At 39.9% G+C, this 22326-nt stretch overlaps 1 protein-coding gene across 1 annotated transcript in view; it reads left to right on the top strand.

Moving 5' to 3' along the window:
* metrnla (meteorin like, glial cell differentiation regulator a) overlaps positions 1-21968 on the top strand; it is a 28454-nt gene extending 6486 nt beyond the window's left edge. Inside the window, exons 3-4 of the mRNA XM_043714492.2 lie at positions 16777-16836; positions 21160-21968. Of these exons, the coding sequence (XP_043570427.1) occupies positions 16777-16836; positions 21160-21476 (377 nt within the window). The 3' untranslated portion in view covers positions 21477-21968. The remainder of the gene's footprint in view (positions 1-16776; positions 16837-21159) is intronic.
* The last annotated feature ends 358 nt before the right edge of the window (positions 21969-22326 follow it).

Consider the following 22326-nt stretch of genomic DNA (forward strand, 5'->3'; position numbering starts at 1 on the left):
GGAACGATCATTGGAACCAAATCTATCCCTTTGCACAATGCAACAATTAGTGAAGTTCATCTAATGTCCTGGTCAACATTTATCCCTCAGCAAACATCACTGAAACAGACTTTCTGTTCATTTATCTAACTGCTGTTTGTAGGAAGTTGATCATTTATAAATCGGCTGCCATACTCTCCTACAGTTTTTATGATTAAAGGAATTTTTCCAATAAAAAGAACAATGACTACTGCTCTTGAAAATCATCAAATTAGTACTTTATTGAGAAGTCCTGAGAACATGAAAGATGGAGTACAAATCTACCTTTCTCTGTGCTTGCTTCTTTTAACTACTGCTCTTCAATATTTTGCTAGCAGCTATTATATCTACACCCACAATCCAATATAACACCTCCTTTACCCTAAAAGCCAAACTTCTCTCGGGAGACATTCAGCACGTGCTTGTGTTGCTCTGTTTACCTCACCCAGGTTTGTCTCACTGCTGGAGGAATTCTTTTTGGAATAAATAGAGAATAAGTAATATGCCATCAGAATTTAACCAAATAGCAGCAGTGAACTGCTGTCACTAAACATTGATGGTCTTTTGAATGTAGCAGCACTTGAATCTGCCCTTTTCCCATTGATGTTCATCGAAAGGAACGTATGAAGAAGCTTCAGCAGGTTCATCTGGGAGAAGGAAATAACTGAGCAGAAGGATGAGCTTAGTAATGAGATGCCACAGCTGTACAAACACAGTAATCTCCCAAACAATTCAGGAAAGTACAGTCACACTAATATTTTTGAATACCATACCACGTCTAATTACTGACTTGAATAATTGATTCTTTTGTCTCATTCATTCTGGTGGGTTTTTAAGTTACTGACATTTTATGGAGCACTATCCAGTTTCACAGTTATTAAAACAAAGAGGGCAACTGTAGGTTCCGATGCACTGACTGCTTGCTTTTGGCAAGGTGAAAGTTTAGTCATCTTGTGGCCAGATTCATAATTGAATAATTTTGAACCCTAATTTAAGTGAAACATTTTAAAAATCATAATAGGATTTTAAATGGCATATAAGATGGTCCTAACTGAGATTTTTTAAAATTTAACCTACCAGTAGTAGGCTAGCCAGTATTCCTATATCCCTAATGCTTTCTCTTAAACTGCTGATGAATTGACTTAGATATGAGGATGAGCTACAAAAACTGTGATTCTTGTTTGACAAAGCATTGCAGATTGGAGGAAGAATAAAGATATGCATAATGTTACAAAGATTTTGTCATACAGATATGAAAAGAGGCACATAGAGTCATAGAGATGTACAGCATGGAAACAGACCCTTCGGTCCAATCCGTCCATGCTGACCAGATATCCCAACCCAATCTAGTCCCACCTACCAGCACCCGGCCCATATCCCTCCAAACCCTTCCTATTCATATACCCATCCAAATGCCTCTTATATGTTGCAATTGTACCAGCCCCCACCACTTCCTCTGGCAGTTCATTCCATACCCGTACCACCCTCTGTTTGAAACAGTTGTCACTTAGGTCCCTTTTATATCTTTCCCCTCTCACTATAAACCTATGCCCTCTAGTTCTGGACTCCCGTCCCCAAACTTTGCCTATTTACCCTATCCATCCCCCTCATAATTTTGTAAACCTCTATAAGGTTACCCTCAGCCTCCGACGCTCCAGAGAAAACAGCCCCAGCCTGTTCAGCCTCTCCCTATAGCTCAAATCCTCCAACCCTGGCAACATCCTTGTAAATATTTTCTAAACCCTTTCAAGCTTCACAACATCTTTCCGATAGGAAGGAGACCAGAATTGCACACAATATTCCAACAGTGGCCTAACCAATGTCCTGTACAGCTGAAACATGACCTCCCAACTCCTGTACTCAATACTCTGACCAATAAAGGAAAGCATACCAAACACCTTCTTCACTATCCTATCTATCTGTGACTCCACTTTCAAGGAGCTATGAACCTGCACTCCAAGGTCTCTTTGTTCAGCAATACTCCCTAGGACCTTACCATTAAGTGTATAAGTCCTGCGAAGATTTGCTTTCCCAAAATGCAGCACCTCGCATTTATCTGAATTAAACTCCATCTGCCACTTCTCAGCCCATTGGCCCAACTGGTCAAGATCCTGTTAGATTTATCTGGAAAGAAAATAGCATATAGGGAGCAATAGTGGAAGCAGTGTGCATTGATGATTTAAAAATAATTAGATATAATTTGGAAAATAAATATTTTCAACATTTCAAAGAGCGGGGAATTGGGTAACACTTTTAAAGGACGGGCCCAGATACGATGGACTAAAACATCTTCTTTCCTGTAAAATCCGACAGTTCAATTGATGCTTTTTAATAACATTACAGTATTCTTATAAAATTGAAAGTCACAACACCTAAATCTGATAAATTATTCAGAGAAAATTTCCCCAGGTATGTGTTGACATTCCCCATTTCCTGAACCAGTATAAATCTCCACAAACTGATGGCGAAATCTTAATAGCAATCAGCAATCTAACTTTTAGAGATTTCAACAACATCTTTAAACTTGGGTTGTTGAACAATGCCTTCAAGTTTGTTTTTGACCTTGCAGGTACTGAGCACTCATTGACACAGAATGTTTGAAACCCTTGAAATATCTAAAACGCAGAGCTGGCAATGCAATACCTGTGTGATTAGAACTATGTAATTGACGATCACTGGGAGAAAGATTGACCGAAAATAGTTTTAGCTTCTAATTACCATTCTGAAGAAAAGATGCACTCATCTGAAATCAGGGTAAACTAGCTGAATGCAAACAAAATATTGTATTTATAAATACAATACTTACCTTCTAATTAATGCTTCACACGTTACTCTTTCTGAAGCATTTGATCTGTACATTAAACATGATCATTTAGAGCGTCCTTACAAATTAGCTATTTTGTTTAGAGTTTCTTCCAGTAAAGAGGAAATATTCAGTTGCCCTTTTATTTCCTTTCTTTCTCAACAGTAGCAATATAACAGTACAATTGTTGTACTGCATGGCTATTAACTGAGGAACACGAATCTAAAAGCATAACTGTTATGCTAGGCTGCACTTCCATTTATAATTTATCTAAATGTTCATCTTGTGAATAAGTTAAATGCATTACGCCCAGAGCATTATTTGAAGCTTGATTTATGACCTAACTGCATCTGGTTAGGAGCACGGGAGATTTTCAGTGAGTTTAATAATCTCGTGAATTTTCATTCCATAGAAGCTTGCTGTCGGTTGTATCACCTTTTGGATAAAATGTTAAGAACCTTAAAAACTAGGCAATTATGCCCCTCAAGCCTGCTCTGCCATTCAATTTGACCTCAACTCCTGCCCATTCTACATAATACTTCAACCTCAAAATCTGTCTCTTTCCTCCTCAAATGTATTCAGTGTCCTGGCATCCACTGTAACCGAGGTAGTGAATTCCACAGATTCACAACTCTTTGAGAGAAGTAATCCCTCCTCATCACAGTTTTAGAATAGCCAGTAACAGATTTAAAACAATTGTTTATTTTCTTGTAGATTGCTCAGAAGAGGAAATATCCTCTTTACAGTTACTTTGTCAGTTTCCTTTAACACCTTGTGTATCTCAATTAGATCTCCTCACATTCTTCTGAAGAATAGAGAGAAGTGGCCTAAATTGTTCAATCTCTCTTCATAAGGCAAGGTCCCATCTGCCCTCAGGATGTCTGAGATCCCATGGTCGTATTTTGAAGAAGAGCAGGAGAGTTGCCCCAGGGTCCTGGTCAATATTCATCCCTTGATCAGCATCACAAACATAGATTATCATGTCATTACTACCTTGCTGTTTGTGGGTGTTATCCGTACGCAAATTGGCAGCTATGTTTCCTAATTTACAACAGTGAATACATTTCAAAAAAGTAATTCATCAGCTGTGAAATGTTTTGGGATGTCCTTTGGTCACGAAAGGAGTTGCAATGGTCACGAAATGCAAATCTCTCGTTTTCACTTTTAATGTGAGGCTAGTCAGATGCAGAATTGCAGGTTTTGATGAAATATGAAACTACATTCATCACTGTTTTGTTGCATAAGAGAGAGGAGAAAAGATGTTCGTGTTACCTCTTCTACCCTGTAACTTGAACTAGAGAAAGGAAGCACTTTACTTTGTGATAATCTGCTCTAAATTGGATCTTGAAGCCACAGATCTGCCATAATTGACTGAACTAGTCATAGAGTTATGTCGACTCGTACAGCATGGATCAGAGCCTTCAGTCTAACTTGTCCACACTGACCAGACATCCCAATCTAATTTCATCCCATTTGCCAGCATGTGGCCTGTGTCTCTCTAAACCCTTCCTATTCATGTACCCATTCATGTACCCTGTTAAACATTGCTTTTGTACCCGCTCCCACCACTTCCTCTGGCAGTTCGTTTCATACATGCACCACCCTCTGTGTGAAAAAGTAATCCCTCAGGTACTTTTTAAATCCTTCCCCTGCTTTAAACCAATGCCCTCTAGATTCAGACTTGCCCTATAATAGGAAAAAGACCTTGCCGATCACCCTATCCATGCCCCTTATTTTACAAACCTCCTCAGCCTCCAATGTTCCAAGGGGAGAAAGCCTCAGCCTATTCAGCCTCTCCCTGTAACTCAAACCCTCCAGCCTCAGCAACATCCTTGTAAATCTTTTCTATACCTTCTCAAGTTTAACAACATCCCTCCTGTAGAAGGTCATGTCTGACATACTATGTTGGAACACAATCCAATGATCACCTCCAACAGAATGAGGTAGAATGGAAGGAGACTGTTCAAGTGCTTTCTCTGTTAAAAGGTATTCATTTTATTCCATTGCCGTGTTCTTTCTTCAATGCCATGTACAGACTTTCTTTTCAAGAAAGTTAATGAGGAATCTGCTTGCATTACCTTTTCAGACAGTGCATTCCAGATCATGGCAACGTACTACATAAAACAAATTCTCCTCATCTCTCACCTAGTTCATTTGCTAATGATCTTAAATCTAATTTCTTCATGCTACCTGTCTCTTCCCAGTTAAAACTATTTCTCCTTATATTCTCGATCCAAACCTGTCACTTTTGTAAATACTTGTTTGGTGCCCTTCAGCGTACAGCAGTGACACAAGTCTGTATCCCATATTTCCACAGATTTGTTAAGGGCTAAGGGCCCACTTTGCACTCTCCAAAAGGTCAGCTCAAACTTTTCCCCAGAACATCCTTTTGCAACTTTTCTTCTTCAACCTGATGCTGAATCCTGGTATGTTTAGTGCAGGCAGACTCTGGTTTAGTAATGGTTGGGCTGGGCCTTTTTTAAACACATCACCTGAATTTCTTTTCTGGTGACTCGGTTGGATTCATTCCCCCTCTGAGTGTATTTTCCATGTTCGACATCATTTTGCAGAGGTGTGACACTTTCCTCCCATCCAAGCTGCTGTCAGCTCTGCCCTGAGATGCCGGTTCATCGTAGGTGTCCTTTGTTGGCCATCCTGACACAGAGGGCTCCCGTGTCTATGATGGGACGTCCATTGTTGCTTCTATAGAGGCGTTTACCCTGCACCCCAACAACCCTAGCATCTTTGAGCCTCTTGGCACCTGTCCTTGAAGCACCTTCAGGGTCACTTGCCTGCCTCAGCAGTGCCCATCTTCTCTGTTGGTCTTGTCAGTTCAACATCACTGTCTATACTTTTGCTTCCTGCTTCCTTTGTCCCAACTGTCGTCTTTAACTAAGTGAGGTTTCTGGAAGCAACTTGTTCATTGGCCAACTCCTGAACAATCATGGCCACTGGCCACAGTTTCCCTGGTGTTCGGACTCCAAATTGAGACTAGTCTTTGGGATTGGACCCTACCTGAGGTTTGATGAAAGGTTACAGTGCTGAAACATAATTTTGTTTGTCTCCCCAAGTGCTACCAGTCGAGTATATCCAGCAATTTTGAACTTTATTACAGATATTATTTAACCAAAACTTTGCTTATCTATGTACAAATTTTGGTTAAAATTGATTATTTGTTTATTTTGAATACTGTCAGACATTCCTGATTTGAGGCATTTTATATATCTTTGAGCTCAGTGATCTGTTTTGATTGTCAATTTACGTGGACTGGAGAATAGAGAACTAGTCGGACTAAACTAGTGTACACACATGCACACACATAGACACACACATATAGACCCAAAGGCACACACACACACGTACACATGCACACACACACGCCAACAGGCACACATGTATAGATAGACACACACATACAAATGCGTGTGCGTGCACACAGACGTACATACAGACACACGTACACATACACATACACATATACACACGTATACATAGTGTGCACACCCGTGTTTGTAATGTGTGTCTCACACATACAGACATACACATGGTCACACACATATACATAGACACACACATACAGACACACATATACAGATACACATGTACACGCAATTGGTTTTGCTCATGGGATTAAGCTGGATTGTTGAGTCAGTGATGCCACACAACATGATCAATACAACATAAGGGAAAGTACATCCTGCCCCTGAAATGTTATATTTCAGAAAATGATTTCAATGCCTTAACTAAATACATTTGCTACTAATTGTCTGCGGATCCACCAAGGTCAACTTTGTGTACCAATAAATTTATTTTTTGACAAATTTATGGAATGATATCAAAGAATATGCTTATCATCACTCCGTGCAAAGTTTGATCTGTTCAGTAATGTTCTATGGTCTGGATCCAAATGAACTCCTTTTGCGTAACTTAGTGGGAACTTTAAGACAAGATGAAGGTTTGTTTTTGCACTCGGCATATGGTTATTCATCCAGAACTGCAATGTTAATTCTGTTGTCAAGTTTTCGAATTATGCTGCAGTGAAGGGGTGCTTTGACAAGGAATAATGGTCCTTCCTTGGATTTAATTTGAACTAGCAGCATGGTCATTTCGGTGTTCAATGTTTCAGAGCTGTAAGGGAGCAAAAGATTAAGTAAAAGGGGAGCTTATTTTGCATGTACAGGCAATGCCTTAAATACAGATAATATGATGTGAATCTAGATAGCATTTTTACAGCTGCTGGATATCTTGAAACACATTACTGCCAAAGATATTTAAAAAAAATGATTTTGAAAAAATATTTGGAAGTGTAGTTATTATTGTAATGGAGTAAGAAATGCAGCTTCAAATGTATGCACAGCAATCTTCCAAAAACAGCAACCTAACAATGACCAGATCATTTGTTCTTTGTGATGTTGACTGAGTGACAAAATATTGGTGATCACACTGGGGATAACTCTCTGCTCTTCTTCAAAATGATACAATGGGATTTTTACGTCCACTGAGTGGAAATTGGGGGCCTCAGTTTAATGTCTGATTTGAATGACAAAACCTCCAGTACTCCCTGCATAATGCACAAGAATGTTAAACCTTGGTATTGCTGCAGAAGGTCCTGGGCTGGGCTTTAACTTGGAGCCTTGTGATGCAGAGGAAAGTGTTCTAACAATTGAGCTGTGGCTGCTGCAGATACAGGAAGTATATTTTGGGCAAGTAATTGATTTGAGCCTTTTATAATTCACTCTTTTTTTCTTCCTACGTCTGAGGACAATGGGTCAGGGTGGGAATGATTAATTGTGAACCCATTGGCAACCCTTCAATATTTTATCCGAGTGGCTACCCATTATGTAGAAGCAGGCAAAGTGAGTGGAGTTTAGCTCTTTGGTAGTGGAAGACATCACAGCTGAGCTTGATTCTAGTCTCATGCGACATTCACATTTATTATTGTTCAGTAAGGGGTACTTGATGCTGACCGGAGAGGGGGGGATGGGTTCATTCCTCCATTTCACCTGGTGATTCCTAATCCATTCTCCTGCACCCTTCTCGGGGTACATGATGCTGCTCTGTAGCATTCCATTGATGTTCTGGCAGAAATAAGCTGACACAACAGAGACCAATAATCAAGCATCTGTTCAGAAATCTTGTCACTATCTACGATATTTCATGGATTCTGGACAGGCAACTAACTTGTGGTGAGAGTCATTTCATATGCAAGATTTGCCATAAACAAATACTTTTCCAGGAAACATTTAGAACATAAGACAGCCGGTATTGTCAACATCCAGAGATCATAATTGTGCTATGACTTTTCAATCTGGTTTTGTGTTGCAACTTTTAATGACAAACTACTTCTGATATATGTAATCAAAACAACTGACCACTTCCATTGTGATCCTTTCACTTTATGATTAAACAGATCTTATCTGACTTATTTAGGTTATATCCAAGATATCAAAGGTTTTCTGTGCCGTGCAGAATTGATGTGAGGCATTCTTTTTGCTTTTCACAGTGATATTATATGCATTGGGAAATTGAGGTTTGTTCAAGTACAGTAATACATTGGTCTATGCTGATATTGCATCATTAATAACAATATCATCAATAGTTACTTAATTAGCAATATTTAGTGTTGACAGATAATGATGATGGTTTTATGATGAAATGAGTTAAACTTTTAAATCGGTCCATTATCCAATTGGGTCCATTAATTATTGATTTAATTCAAGTAGACTGCCTTGACTAGGGTTGTTTGTAGTCTGTAATTAGATTAGACTCCCTACAGTGTGGAAACAGGCTCTTCGGCCCAACAAGTCCACACCGCCCCTCCGAAGAGTAAACTCCTACCCTATATTTACCCCTGACTAACACAATGGGCAATTTAGCATGGCCAATTCACCTAACCTGCACATCTTTGGATTGTGGGAGGAAACCGGAGCACCCGGAGTAAACCCACGCAGACACGGGGAGAATGTGCAAACTCCACACAGACAGGTGAGAATCAAACCCAGGACCCTGGTGCTGTGAGGCAGCGGTGCTAACCACTGAGCCACCATGCAGCCCATCTACTGAGCAACTACATAAAATCCAGAGTGAACACTTGATTGTTATGCTATACTGATTTTACACTTTTTTTTTCTTTTTGCCTCATAAAAAATTAGTTGTAATGCAATGATTCCAGGATGGGAACACATTGGAGGTGTCCTGTCAAAAATTTAATACAACAGCTAATAATTGTAATTGGAAATGAAAGTGACACACGACTGCAATTCATACATTCTTGGTAGAAGAAAATCTTAAATATATTTACTTGAGGTGTTTTGAGATAGAAAGATCTACAGACCAACTAAACATAATTTTTGCTTTTAAATAATTTATATATTTAAGTACTATACTGTATATATAAAATTTTAATGTAATTCTTAGTTTGTCACATATAAGGAGAAAAGTCAGCCATGGTATGGCTTTAAATTGTGTATATTTGTGCATATATGTCAGTATGCCTGTGCATGGGTATTGTATTTATCTGCATGTATTATGAATATTTCTTTGCGTTCTGGATGTATATATAAATGTGTTTTGGTTTATATGTGGGTATCTCTACGTGAATGTATATGAGTTGGTATTGTTGATGTGTGTGCATCTATACCTGTATGAGACGTCCTGCTGTTTGTCTATCATATAACTGTTGATGAATCACAGGCATTCATCAAACACAATACGGGGTATTAGAGTATTGCCAAGTTACCCTGACTTATTGAGTCTGTAGTTTGTTCTATAAAGGTTATTAAAATAAAGTTCCACAGGCAGGAAATTCAGAAAAAAAAACGATGTTGATTTTGTTTTAAAGATGTGCAATTATGGCAGAGACATTAAAACTTTTCTGTTTGGGTGGCCTTCTGTAAATATTGACACACTCCCAGTGACCTCTCCAACTACTGTAAATAGTAACACATTCCCTGAGGGGCCCTGTTCCTAACTTCTATAAGACAGTGTTGCTTTCTCTTGAGTAGGTGACTATCCTTGCAGAAATTGCTTGGTTAGAATATTGCAACAAGCATAGTATAACAGCTCTTCAATGCACACAAGAAATATATAGATTTTTTTTAACAGATGTAAAACTGCAAATCATTTGCCAACTTTTGTCAAACATCCCTTGTACATCCGTCCCAAAGCAATGTGTTGTGAAACCTTTTATTATCTGCCTCTTAAACAATTGTTTTATTTCGCTAACACATTCATAGAATTGTACAGTATGGAAAAAGACCGTTCGGTCCAATCAACCCATGCTGACCATAAACCCAAACTAAATTAGTCTGATCTGCCTGTGCTTGGCCTATTACCTCTCCAAACATTTCTTATTCATGTAATTATCAAAATGTCTTTTAAGCATTTGTAACTGTACCCCCATCCACCACTTCCTCTGGAAGTTCATTCCACACACAAACTATTCTCTTATTAAAAAACATTGCCCCTCATGTATTTTTAAAATCTTTCTCATCTCCCCTTAAACATATGCCCCCTAGCCTTGAAATCCCCCACCCTGGGGAAAAGACACCTGCTGTTCATCTTCTATGTACCCCTCATATTCTTTAATAACTGTATCTTTCCATGTTACTTTAATGTCACATCTCAAGCATTTGTAATCTGATTTTATTTGTTTCTTATTAATTCAGCAAGCCAGAGTTTTCAGTACGGGTGAGATGAATATGATGACTGTATTTGCAACTTTCTCTATGTTATAGGCTGCTACTGGGACTGCAGTAAAAAAATTAATTTCCTCAGTTGGTTTGGAGGGAGGTGGTGGTGAGAGATCTAGATTGCAAATGTCTAGCTGCATTTTCTTAAAATTGCAATCTCTGGGTCTGATGGCCCAAAATGTTTAGAAGATTTATTGTTTCTTTAACAAGTGTTCGAACTGCGCAAACAAAAGTATTTTCCTGAGGTAAGAACATATAAGTGTTAATATGTGAGGAAATAAAATTCTCCAGAATATTTTGGCATTTGATTTACTTGCAGAATCACCAGTACATACCAGATTTGACCCTCAGTGATTCAAAACTGATCTGAGTAAAGGAATTACAGTACAACATTCACCAAAGACTCATGCTATAACATGAATTGTACTGGCGGATTTTGGTGTTGTGGCTAGTTTAGAAGGTGAGTTATTCAAGATTTTGCTGTAACAATAACAATGTGGTTTTGTTTGAAGGCTTTTTTTCTTCCAAAATCTGTTGCTGAGCTGTATCTAAGAACTGCAGTAGATTGGGAAGCCAGGAAGAAGTATGAAGAAATAAGAACAGAAGTTGGAAACATCAAACTATACCATGAAATTTAACTTTCTCACACGATACAACTTATATGTTCCTATCTTAGGAAAATGATTTGGTTTGTCTCCATTATCAAAACTGATTAACATTTCACTGGGTAACATCAGAACTCAATTAATGCTTCAGTCATTCTGATTTGATTCTGAAATGTTTAATTTGAGATTAAATTAAGATGAGCATCAAATGGAAATAGACTGGATTTTAAACATGATAGTGCTTGGCAAAGTATGAGATGTTTTTAAAGTTAAGTCTGACCACTTAAGAACTGTTCTAATCCTATAGATCTGGGGTTTGTGGTGACTCGTGGTACACAGTTAATGCAGCTCTGTGATAATAGGAAAGAAAATGGTGGGGGAAGGGGTGTAGGACAGGAAATACCTGTTATTCAGAGCTTTGTGTGCTACTATATTAAATGTTCATCAATATGTTCTGATTTTAAAACAGTTGTTCCAAATAAGGTCCCACCAATAGTATTCTCAGTGCACTTACCTTCTCTGTTGTTCATTTAATTAATTAGGATTGAGGAATCTGTAGAGAAAGTGCTCATCTGCTCAGGTCTTGGCCATTATGCCATTCTGGTGACAAATAGTTGCTGCCCCTTGGGAAGATCTATTCACAAAGTATGTTGGCCAACAAGTGCTGCCTATTGTTAGCAGCATCATGTACTTTCAGTAACATCAGGTTCAGAGGGCAAGTCTTTCAAAGCAGCTGCAACACGACTGCTGGCTTGTGCAGAATGATGTAATTACATCCTTCTGTCAAGCAGTGAAAGCAGTGGACTCAGGAGCAGTGGTTCGGCCTGAGTCAGGTTACTGCAGGGTGCTGTCGGTATCCGTAAAGTAATCCCCAGCAGAATCCACTGTGGGCTCCAGACAATGCCCATATTATACCATAAATAACTCTGAATTGTGTCTATGCTTTGGAGATTCATAATGTGTTTCTTTCTGTTGTGTGGATGGAAGTCTCTGATTGTCTTAAGTGATTTGATTCAGAGACAGTAAGTAAAGCAGACCTGGAAGAAATGGAAACAAAGGTTTTTTAGTCAATAATGGGGAAAAAAATACTGACCACAAAACATTAAAATCCTTCCATGAGAACAAAGAATGAATGTTGTGTTCAAGGCATTATTTGAAAATACAGTATCCTTATTCGTTAGTGTGTAATTCTCATTTTAAGTCTCTGACAGATCACAACCTAGTTCGCTTTCTTGAGTGTTCCTTCCAGATTATTTATTAAATACATGGTTTTACAAAATACTAAAATAGCTGATTAAATCCATGTCCTGTCTTCATAATTTGAATTGTTAAACCTAGCATCCTGGATGTAATAGCTGTGCTCATTTAAGTTTTCATTACCTTCTCATATTCTGCTGCAGATTAGGAATCAATCTTTCAAATCCTAAGTATATTTTAAGCAGTACTTGACATATGATGGTGAATCATGAAGTGCTTTATTGTGTGAGTATGAGATGGAGCAGAAGGAGAAATGATTTCAGTGTCACTGATCATTTTCACTGTTATCAATAAGGCTTTATTCAATTTTAATAAACAAGCACAGCACAAGAGATGCAGGAGTACAGCCTGATTGAAAACTGATTAACATAGTGACTTTGGGAAACTGAACTTTCTGTTTAGCAGAAGATCAACACATCTGTAAATCACAATGAATTCCCTTTGTACAGAATCCTTCTAGATTTGTTTTTCCTTTACAGTTAGTAATTCAGTTAAAGCATGGCTTTAAAATGATATCTAAAAACCATATAAGGGTAAACCACACAGCATTTTATGCTTGCATTTTACTGAATGATAAGTTCTCATATCTATGATTTGGAGATTCCGGTGTTGGACTGGGGTGGACAATGTTAAAAATCACACAACACCAGGTTGTAGTCTAACAGATTTATTTGGAAGCATTAGCTTTCGGAGTGCTGCTCCTTCATCAGGTGGTTGTGCAGTATAAGATCGTTAGACACAGAATTTATAGCAAAAGTTACAGTGTGATGTAACTGAAATTATATGTTGAAAAGGACCTGTTTGTTAAGTCTCTCATCTTTTAGAATGAACTGTTGGTTTCAGTTCTTTCATATGTAAATCGCAGAACTTTTTAAAAGTTGCATTCTCAATTGGTGTCATGTCAGCCCAGATAATGCATTTAAGGTGTGAGGTGCCCTGTGTGAGACTGTCTGTGCCACAATGGTCAGACTGATTCTAATCTAAAAACGGATTTATAGAATCTTACATGGATTCATGCAGTTTTTGAGCAAAATAGAATGTAATTCTGCAAGTACAAATTCACCCCACAAACTTGTGTGTGTGTGTGCGTGCGCACGTGGGTGTATGTGTGGTTGGGTGTGGAGCGGTTATGAGTGTCTGTGAGAGAGTGTGTGTATGCGTGAGTCTGTGAGAGGGTGCGTGTGAGTGTGAGAGTGTATGTGTGAGCATATGAGAGAGGGTCTGCATGTGTATGTGTCTGTAGGAGAATGTGTGTGTGTCTGTCTGTATGTGTGTAGTGCAGTGGGGTCACCTGTAGTGTGACATGAACCCAAGGTCCCGGTTGAGGCCATACTCATGGGTACCGAACTTGACTATCAGTCTCTGCTTGGCCACTTTGCGTTGTTGCCTGTCCCGAAGTCTGCCTTGGAGGACAGTCATCCGAAGGTCTGAGGTCGAATGTCCTGGACTACTGAAGTGTTCTCTGATTGAGAGGGAACACTCCTGTTTGTTGATTTTTGTGCGGTGTCCATTCATCTGTTGCCGTAGCCTCTGCTCGGTCTCGCCAATGTACCATGCCTCAGGGTATCCTTGCCTGCAGCGTATGAGAGAGACAAAGTTGGCTGAGTTCCATGAGTACCTGCCTCGTACATGGTGGGAGGTGTCCCCATGTGTAATGGTGGTATCTGTGTCGACACTCTGACACATCTTACAGCCGCAGTAACAAGGTTGTCCTGAAAGCCGGGTGGTTTGCTACGAACAATGATCTGTTTGAGGTTTGGTGGTTGTTTAAATGTGAGCAGTGGAGGTGTAGGGAAGGTCTTGGTGAGGTGCTCATCCTCATTGATAATGTGTTTCAGGCTGCGAAGAACATGGCATAGTTTTTCGGCTCCTGGGAAGTACTGATCCACAAAGGGTACCCCGTCGACTGCAGCACGTGTCTGTCTCCTGAGGAGGTCATTATATTCACTCGCTGTGGCATATCAGAACTGGTGGTCGATGTGTTGAGCATCGTATCCTGTTCTTATGAGGGCATCCTTGAGTACTTCCAGGTGCCTGATATGTTCCTCCTCATCTGAACAGATCACATGTATGCGTAGGGCTTGTCCATAGGGGATGGCTGTTTTACTCCAAGTGGAACTGGAGAAGTGTAGCATCATGAGGTTATCTGTGGGTTTGTGGTAGAGTGAGGTGCTGAGAGGCCCATCCTTGATGGAGGTGCATTTGTTCAAGAATGAGACAGATAGTTGAGAGTAGCCCGTGGCGAATTTGATGGTGGCGTGAAACTCTGGACAGGCAACAACACAAAGTGGCCGAACATAGAGTCATAGAGATGTACAACCCGTCCACGCCAACCAGATATCCCAACCCAATCTAGTCCCACCTGCCAGCACCCGGCCCATATCCCTCCAAACTCTTCCTATTCATATACCCATCCAAATGCCTCTTAAATGTTGCAATTGTACCAGCCTCCACCACATCCTCTGGCAGCTCATTACATACATGTACCACCCTCTGCGTGAAAAAGTTGCCCATTAGGTCTCTTTTATATCTTTCCTCTCTCACCCTAAACCTATGCCCTGCAGTTCTGGACTCCCCGACCCCAAGGAAAAGACTTTGCCTATTTATCCTATCCATGCCCCTCATAATTTTTTAAACCTCTATAAGGTCACCCCTCAGCCTCCGATGCTCTAGGAAAAACAGCCCCAGCCTGTTCAGCCTCTCCCTGTAGCTCAGATCCTCCAACCCTGGCAACATCCTTGTAAATCTTTTCTGAACCCTTTCAAGTTTCACAACATCTTTCTGATTGGAAGGAGACCAGAATTGTACGCAATATTCCAACAGTGGCCTAACCAATGTCCTGTACAGCAGCAACATGACCTCCCAACTCCTGTACTCAATACTCTGACCAATAAAGGAAAGCATACCAAACGCCTTCTTCACTGTCCTATCTACCTGCGACTCCACTTTCAAGGAGCTATGAACCTACACTCCAAGGTCTCTTTGTTCAGCAACACTCCCGAGGACCTTACAATTAAATGTATAAGTCCTGTGAAGATTTGCTTTCCCAAAATGCAGTACCTCACATTTATCTGAATTAAACTCCATCTGCCACTTCACAGCCCATTGGCCCATCTGGTGCAGATCCTGTTGTAATTTGAGGTAATCCTCTTCGCTGTCCACTACACCTCCAATTTTGGTGTCATCTGCAAACTTACTAACTGTACCTCTTATGCTCACACCCAAATCATTTATGTAAATGACAAAAAGTAGAGGGCCCAGTACCAATCCTTGTGGCAGTCCACTGGTCACAGGCCTCCAGTCTGAAAAACCACCCTCCACCACCACCCTCTGTCTTCCACCTTTGAGCCAGTTCTGTATCCAAATGGCTAGTTCTCCCTGTATTCCATGAGATCTAACCTTGCTAATCAGTCTCTCATGGGGAACTTGTCAAACACCTTACTAAGTCCATATAGATCACATCTACTGCTCTGCCCTCATCAATCTTCTTTGTTACTTCTGCAAAAAACTCAATCAAGTTTGTGAGACACGATTTCCCATGCACAAAGCCATGTCGACTATCCCGAATCAGTCCTTGCCTTGACTTCACCTTGGGTGGCATGATGGCACAGTGGTTAGCACTGCTGCTTCACAGCGCCGGAGACCTGGGTTCAATTCCCGCCTCAGGCGACTGACTGTGTGGAGTTTGCACATTCTCCCCGTGTCTGCGTGGGTTTCCTCCGGGTGCTCCGGTTTCCTCCCACAGTCCAAAAATGTGCAGGTCAGGTGAATTGGCCATGCTAAATTGCCCATCGTGTTAGGTAAGGGGTAAATGTAGGGGTATGGGTGGGTTGCGCTTCGGCGGGTCGGTGTGGACTTGTTGGACCGAAGGGCCTGTTTCCACACTGTAATGTAATCTAATCAAATACAGATGCTGATAGCCAAGTTTGGTACCCATGGAGATGGCCTCAACCAGCACCTTGGGTTCATGTCACACTACAGGTGACCTCACTGCACTACACACAGACAGCATGGTGTTGTGTGATCTTTAACTTTATCATATCTAACCATTGTAAAGTCGAAACTCAGAAGCAGACTAAAGTGTAATCTCAGCACTGTGATTGAATGATTAGTGAAATATTACACATTTAAGTTAATTTGGGATTTCAGGTTTTCCAGCCCATAATAATGGATCAGAGCTGGTGCAATAACAGATGTAATGTTTGTAGCAAGTTTCTATCTGAACAAATGTATTGATGACAGCATGATGACACTGGCGGTGGCAATCTGAAAATCTAAGAGTAAATATTCTTTACCATGAACTGAGAAATTTTCTTCTGGATGTAATGAAATATACTGACAGAGATTTATATGGCTGGATTCGAAATGGCTGGATTCTGAATAGCTTTTTTTCTCTTTCTAGCATCTTGCCGCCCCTGCAATGATACAGAACTCCTGATCGCTGCCTGCACTAGTGATTTGGGTAAGAGTGATTGATTATGATTGATCCCTTCTTTGCACCATTGTACAGTTTAAAAAGGTGTTCTTTAATTTGAAATATTGTTAAATTAGGGTATGCCAAACATTGAACATCTCATGCTAATCAGCAAATAGAATGAATAAAAGGAGTCAAAGCCATCATCGGACTAAAAAACAATTGATGATTTATTTTGACTAAAAACTGTAAGTGTCTGCACATTTGTGCATTGAATATAAGAGGCCATAGATTTTAAAGAGGTTTTGTGTTCAAAGAATCCCTAGAACGAGCAATGGGCATTTTCTTTAACATTCTTCAGTGGAAGAAGAGAGCAAGGTTTCTGGACCTTGCTCACACTGTCTAAACTGTGTGTTAAAGTTGTAAATAATGCTGCATTTTAACAGTGAAACATATAACATAATAGAATCTCTACAATGCAGAAAGAGGTCATTCAGCTCATCAAGTCTGCACCAATCCTGTGAAGATCATCCCACCCAGACCTACCTCCCCACCTGTAATCCCACATGGGGTTATTGTCATGGCTGACCTGTACACCTTTAGACTGTGGAGAACCCAGTGTAATCCCATGCAGAGATGGGAAGAATGTGCAAACTCCACACAGAGAGTCACCCAAGGCTGGAATTGAATCTGGGTTCCTGGCGCTGTGAGGCAGCAGTGCTAACCACTGTGCCACTGTGTGGCTGTACTGTTTTGCAATAAATACTCTGTTGAGATACAAGCAGCTTTTTGGAGCTATGGAATGCTTTGCCTTGTCACCCCATGATCCTTGAATCCAGTTTAAAAACAAATATTCAGAGGCTTTTTTTAAGAAATAAAACTCCTTGGATCTTAATGTTCACATTAGTACATCCGGCTGTTGAATTGTTAATTCAGCGTAAACTAATCAACAATTTAAGTTTCAAATTTGGATGTTGACAAAGTAAGATGCAAGATAATATCAAAAAAGGCAGTGTGTTTCAAATGTGACAGTATATCAGCTAAAATCTTATTTGAGGTTGCATATGGCTCATGGCCTGTTCATCTCATACTGGTTACTAAATTGGTCATCAGTTTTTTTTATATACTCTGCTATGCTCTGTAATTTAGTATAAATATCTCCTGCTCATGTATAATTGCTAGGACTGGGTGGTTGTACCTTGCCAGTTCCAGAAGTTGCCATTATGCAGCAGGAGGAGCTAACTGCTACAAATCTCCAAATATATATATATATATATATGAAACAAAAGAAAACATAGTGTAACAGAGAGGGACGTTTTAACCTGCTTTTGCCTGACTAAAACTGAGACAAGGATGGTTAAAATGAGTCCTGACTGATCTCATACTGTTCCTGCATGTTTCAATATTAACCAAGCCAGCAGGACAGCAGCCAGAGACAGTGGGATCCTGTTTTATTAAACTGCAATTCTATTCCTAGGCATCAGTGCGAAAAGCCTTTGCGCCCTTCCCTAACCAAGTCACGCCTGTCAGAAGACACTTCCTTAAATTTAGAATGTCTTTTCTTTGAATCTAGGAGTCTCCAAAAGGAAAGCCTTTGGGCTTACCCACTCCTAATTCCTCCATTCCTCTCATCATCCCAACTCTCTTCCATCCACTTACCTTAGTGCCATATACCATTCCTCTGACCTCCATTCCATTCAGAAAATGCTGCCTGATTTCTATCAGGTATAGATGAGAGACTGATGGGGTCCATTCTAAAGAAGACTTGTAGTCTGCATGCTGCAGATCTCCTGCTGTAGAGGACCGGATGACTCCCTGTCCATAATGGCAACAATGCCACTCCTCATTGAAATTGACTCATTGTGTTCATCCAGAAACTACATTTGTTTGTGTATTAGTAATTGCTGAAAACTGGGACACCTAACCATCTCACGAGTAGTTTTGTAACGTTCTGGCACTTTTGTTTCAGAAGTTCCTTTTTTTTGGATAAACATTGAATCATTATCCCCTGCGTCCATCGTGACAAAGAACACAATCAAACGACATATTCCTTAAGTTGTTTGTAATAGACAAAGTACAGGCCATACTCAATCAGCCAGTGCTTACAAAACCCAAAAGAAAGTATCTATGGATAGATGTGATTTTGCAATTAGGTAACAATCTTGATTGCATTAATTTATACAGTAATAACCAATTTAAGACGATAGTTGAGCTCATAACATGACTCATTTATGCTTACAATGAGTGATAAAGACGAGTGCTTTACAAGCAAAAGGAATATGCTTTGTACCTTTTTGAACTACCTGAGAGCTACATTGGGGAGCCAATAGTTCCTTGTTACTTTCTCCTTTGCCAATTGGCATATTTTTCTCCTGCAGTAGAAATTGTTACAATTGTTTAAAATTTGATATTCTTGTGTTTGTCCTGAAAAGCACAAGATGAAAGTTTTCATTAACATGCTTTTTTTTTAATCAGCAGTGTTCATGTCCTGTATTACCATATTATTACGTTACCTTTAATATAGAACCTTTGATGAACTGAACATGTCAAAGTGCTCTATAAACATGTAGACAAACTACTAGACTACAGTTGTCACTGGTTAACAAAGAGGATTGATGAGGGCAGAGTGTTGGATGTAATCTATATGGACTTCAGTAAGGTGTTCAACAAGGTTTCCCATGGGAGACTGGTTAGCAAAGTTAGATCTCATGGAATTCAGGGAGAACTAGCCATTTGAATACACAACTGGCTGAAAGGTAAAAGACAGAGAATGGTGCTGGAGGGTTGTTTTTCAGACTGGAGGCCTGTGACCAGTGGAGAGCCACAAGGATTGGTGCTGGGTCCACTACTTTTCATCATTTATGTAAATGATTTGGATGTGAGCATAAGAGGTATAGTTAGTAAGTTTGCAGATGACACCAAAATTGGAGGTGTAGTGGACAGTGAAGAAGGTTACCTCGGATTACCACGGTATCTTGACCAGATGGGCCAGTGGGCTCAAATGTAGCAGATGGAGTTTAATTTAGATAAATGTGTGGTGCTGCAATTTGGGAAAGCAATCTTAGCAGGATTTATACACTTAATGGTAAGGTCCTAGGGAGTGTTGCTGAACAAAGAGACCTTGGAGTGCAGGTTCATAGCTCCTTGAAAGTGGAGTCACAGGTAGATAGGATAGTGAAGGAAGTGTTTGGTATGCTTTCTTTTGTTGGTCAGAGTACTGAGTACAGGAGTTGGGAGGTTATGTTGCGGCTGTACAGGACATTGGTTAGACCACTGTTGAATATTGCATGCAATTCTGGTCTCCTTCCTATTGAAAGAATGTTGTGAAACTTGAAAGGGTTCAGAAAAGATGTATACGAATGTTACTAGAGTTGGAGGATTTGAGCTATAGGGAGAGATTGAATAGGCTGGGGCTGTTTTCCCTGGAGCGTCGGAGACTGAGGGGTGACCTTACAGAGGTTTATAAAATCATTAGGGGCATGAATAGGATAAATAGACAAAGTATTTTCCCTGGGGTGGGTGAGTCCAGAACTAGAGTGCATAGGTTTAGGGTGAGAGGGGAAAGATTTAAAAGAGACCTAAGGGGCAACGTTTTCATGCAGAGGGTGGTACAGGTATGGAATGAGCTGCCAGAGGAGGTGGTGGAGGCTGGTACAAATACAACATTTAAAAGGCATCTTGATGGCTATATGAATAGGAAGAGTTTGGAGGGATATGGGCCAGTGCTGGCAGGTGGGACTAGATTGGGTTGGGATGGACTAGTTGGACCGAAGGGTCTGTTTCCGTGCTGTACATGACTTTACAAAACAGCTGTAAGACAATATTTTTGGCCACCTGACCACAGTTCTTGTCACTAAGATACAGTACTGGCCATTGTGTTGAAGTCCTCATCTTTAAATTGTTTCTTTGACCCTTGTGTTGCAAAAAAAATCTATATAATTCATGAGAGTGCAGAAATGGGAATAAGACTGATCTTCAGTGTAAAGTGATCAATGATTAGAAAAAGTCTAACTCTATAGTCTAGGCAAAAACTAATTATTGCTGTCATCCCAAAAGAAAAATTATTAAATGGCATAAACAAAATGAATAACCAGAATCATGCTTAAATGTAAGCCATAAGAACATTTTTAGGTTGCGAAAAAGGAAATTAGAAACAGATATTAGGAAAGACTTACTAAAAACCAAGCATTTGGAAATATTTCAGGAGGTAAATAGAAATAAAAATAGTGAGGAAGCTCAAAATGTGAAGAACTAGTGATGTGGTAAAATAAAGCAACTTGCTTTTCCTCACCTGTGTCTTATTTTTATACTTCATGTTTTACTGATGCAGCCTTTTCATTTAAAAATATATATTTTTTGTCATTCTCCCAGTGGTTAGAGGAAGCATTCGTTTGGTGTCACATGACCTGCAGCAAGAAGAATCAATAATTGATATATTTGCTGACAAGATTTACAGACAAAAGAGCAAAACGTTCCAGCCAATTGGGAAGAGTGGGAAGTGGCTGGGACACATAAAGACATTGTTACACTGTGGGGTCAAGGAAGGAGAAGGGGACTTCCTCTTTGTCGGCAGCATGCACTTTGGTGAGGTCCAGCTAGGCTGTGCACCCCGGTATAAGGACTTCAAAAGGATCTACAAAGATGCAAGAGACAAAGGGGAAAATCCTTGTGAGTTGTCCACTGATTGAAGATGTTCTTTCACAATTGGTCACCAGGATCCAGATAAAGAGAGTGAAGCAAAAAGAACACTATCCTATAGTGCACTGCATTTGATATGTGGTACTGATGGAATTAAGCATTATGCCACTTTATTAGAGCTCAGTGTTGCTAGGCAACAGTACAATGTTCAGCTAAACTAAATTGGACAAAAGGTAATTCATTTCTCTTCAGACTGATCACTGCTAATCAAGAATGCCATGAAAATATCAATACTAATGAATTTCAATGTCTTAAAGAACCTGAATGTAGCATAAACTTGTATATGTTGTACAGATGGTCACTGTGATGACTAGAAGTTGATGCTTTGTAATGAAGCTGATGTACAGTGCAGGTATTTCTTACCATAGAAAATTATGAAGTCAGAATGTTTCTGGAAGAATGTACAGTCCGAGCTATTGTCAGCCCTTTTTAATTGGTAATAAAATCATTCCAGAGAAATTTCTGTCCCTGGATCAAACACACACTGGCCATGCTTGTCAATTTATGCTTGTGCTCACTTTTGACATTGGATAAGGTGCAACATGTAATGAAAATGTGTCCAGTGCTTAATGTCTGAGGAAACTATTACATCGATAACTGCAGTTGTTAATGTGATTCAAAACATGGATAAGTTTGTATCCAGGCCTCCCTCAACATTCCCTGCCTTTCATAAACAAGTTTTGAGTTCTCAGCTTGACTGCTATAGAGCTGAGGTTTGCTAAGCTCCAGGGCCACACATTTCTGCTGGCCTGGATCTGACCCCTGTCACTAGATCTTGGAATATTTCACATGTCGGTCTCAGTGACACTCATTCCTAATCTGTACTTTTTGAAAGAAGCA

This window comes from Chiloscyllium plagiosum, unplaced genomic scaffold (genome assembly GCF_037043375.1).
Source record: "Chiloscyllium plagiosum isolate Xiang-an unplaced genomic scaffold, Cpla_swu_hap1 HiC_scaffold_25, whole genome shotgun sequence".
Classification (NCBI taxonomy): Eukaryota; Metazoa; Chordata; class Chondrichthyes; order Orectolobiformes; family Hemiscylliidae; genus Chiloscyllium; species Chiloscyllium plagiosum.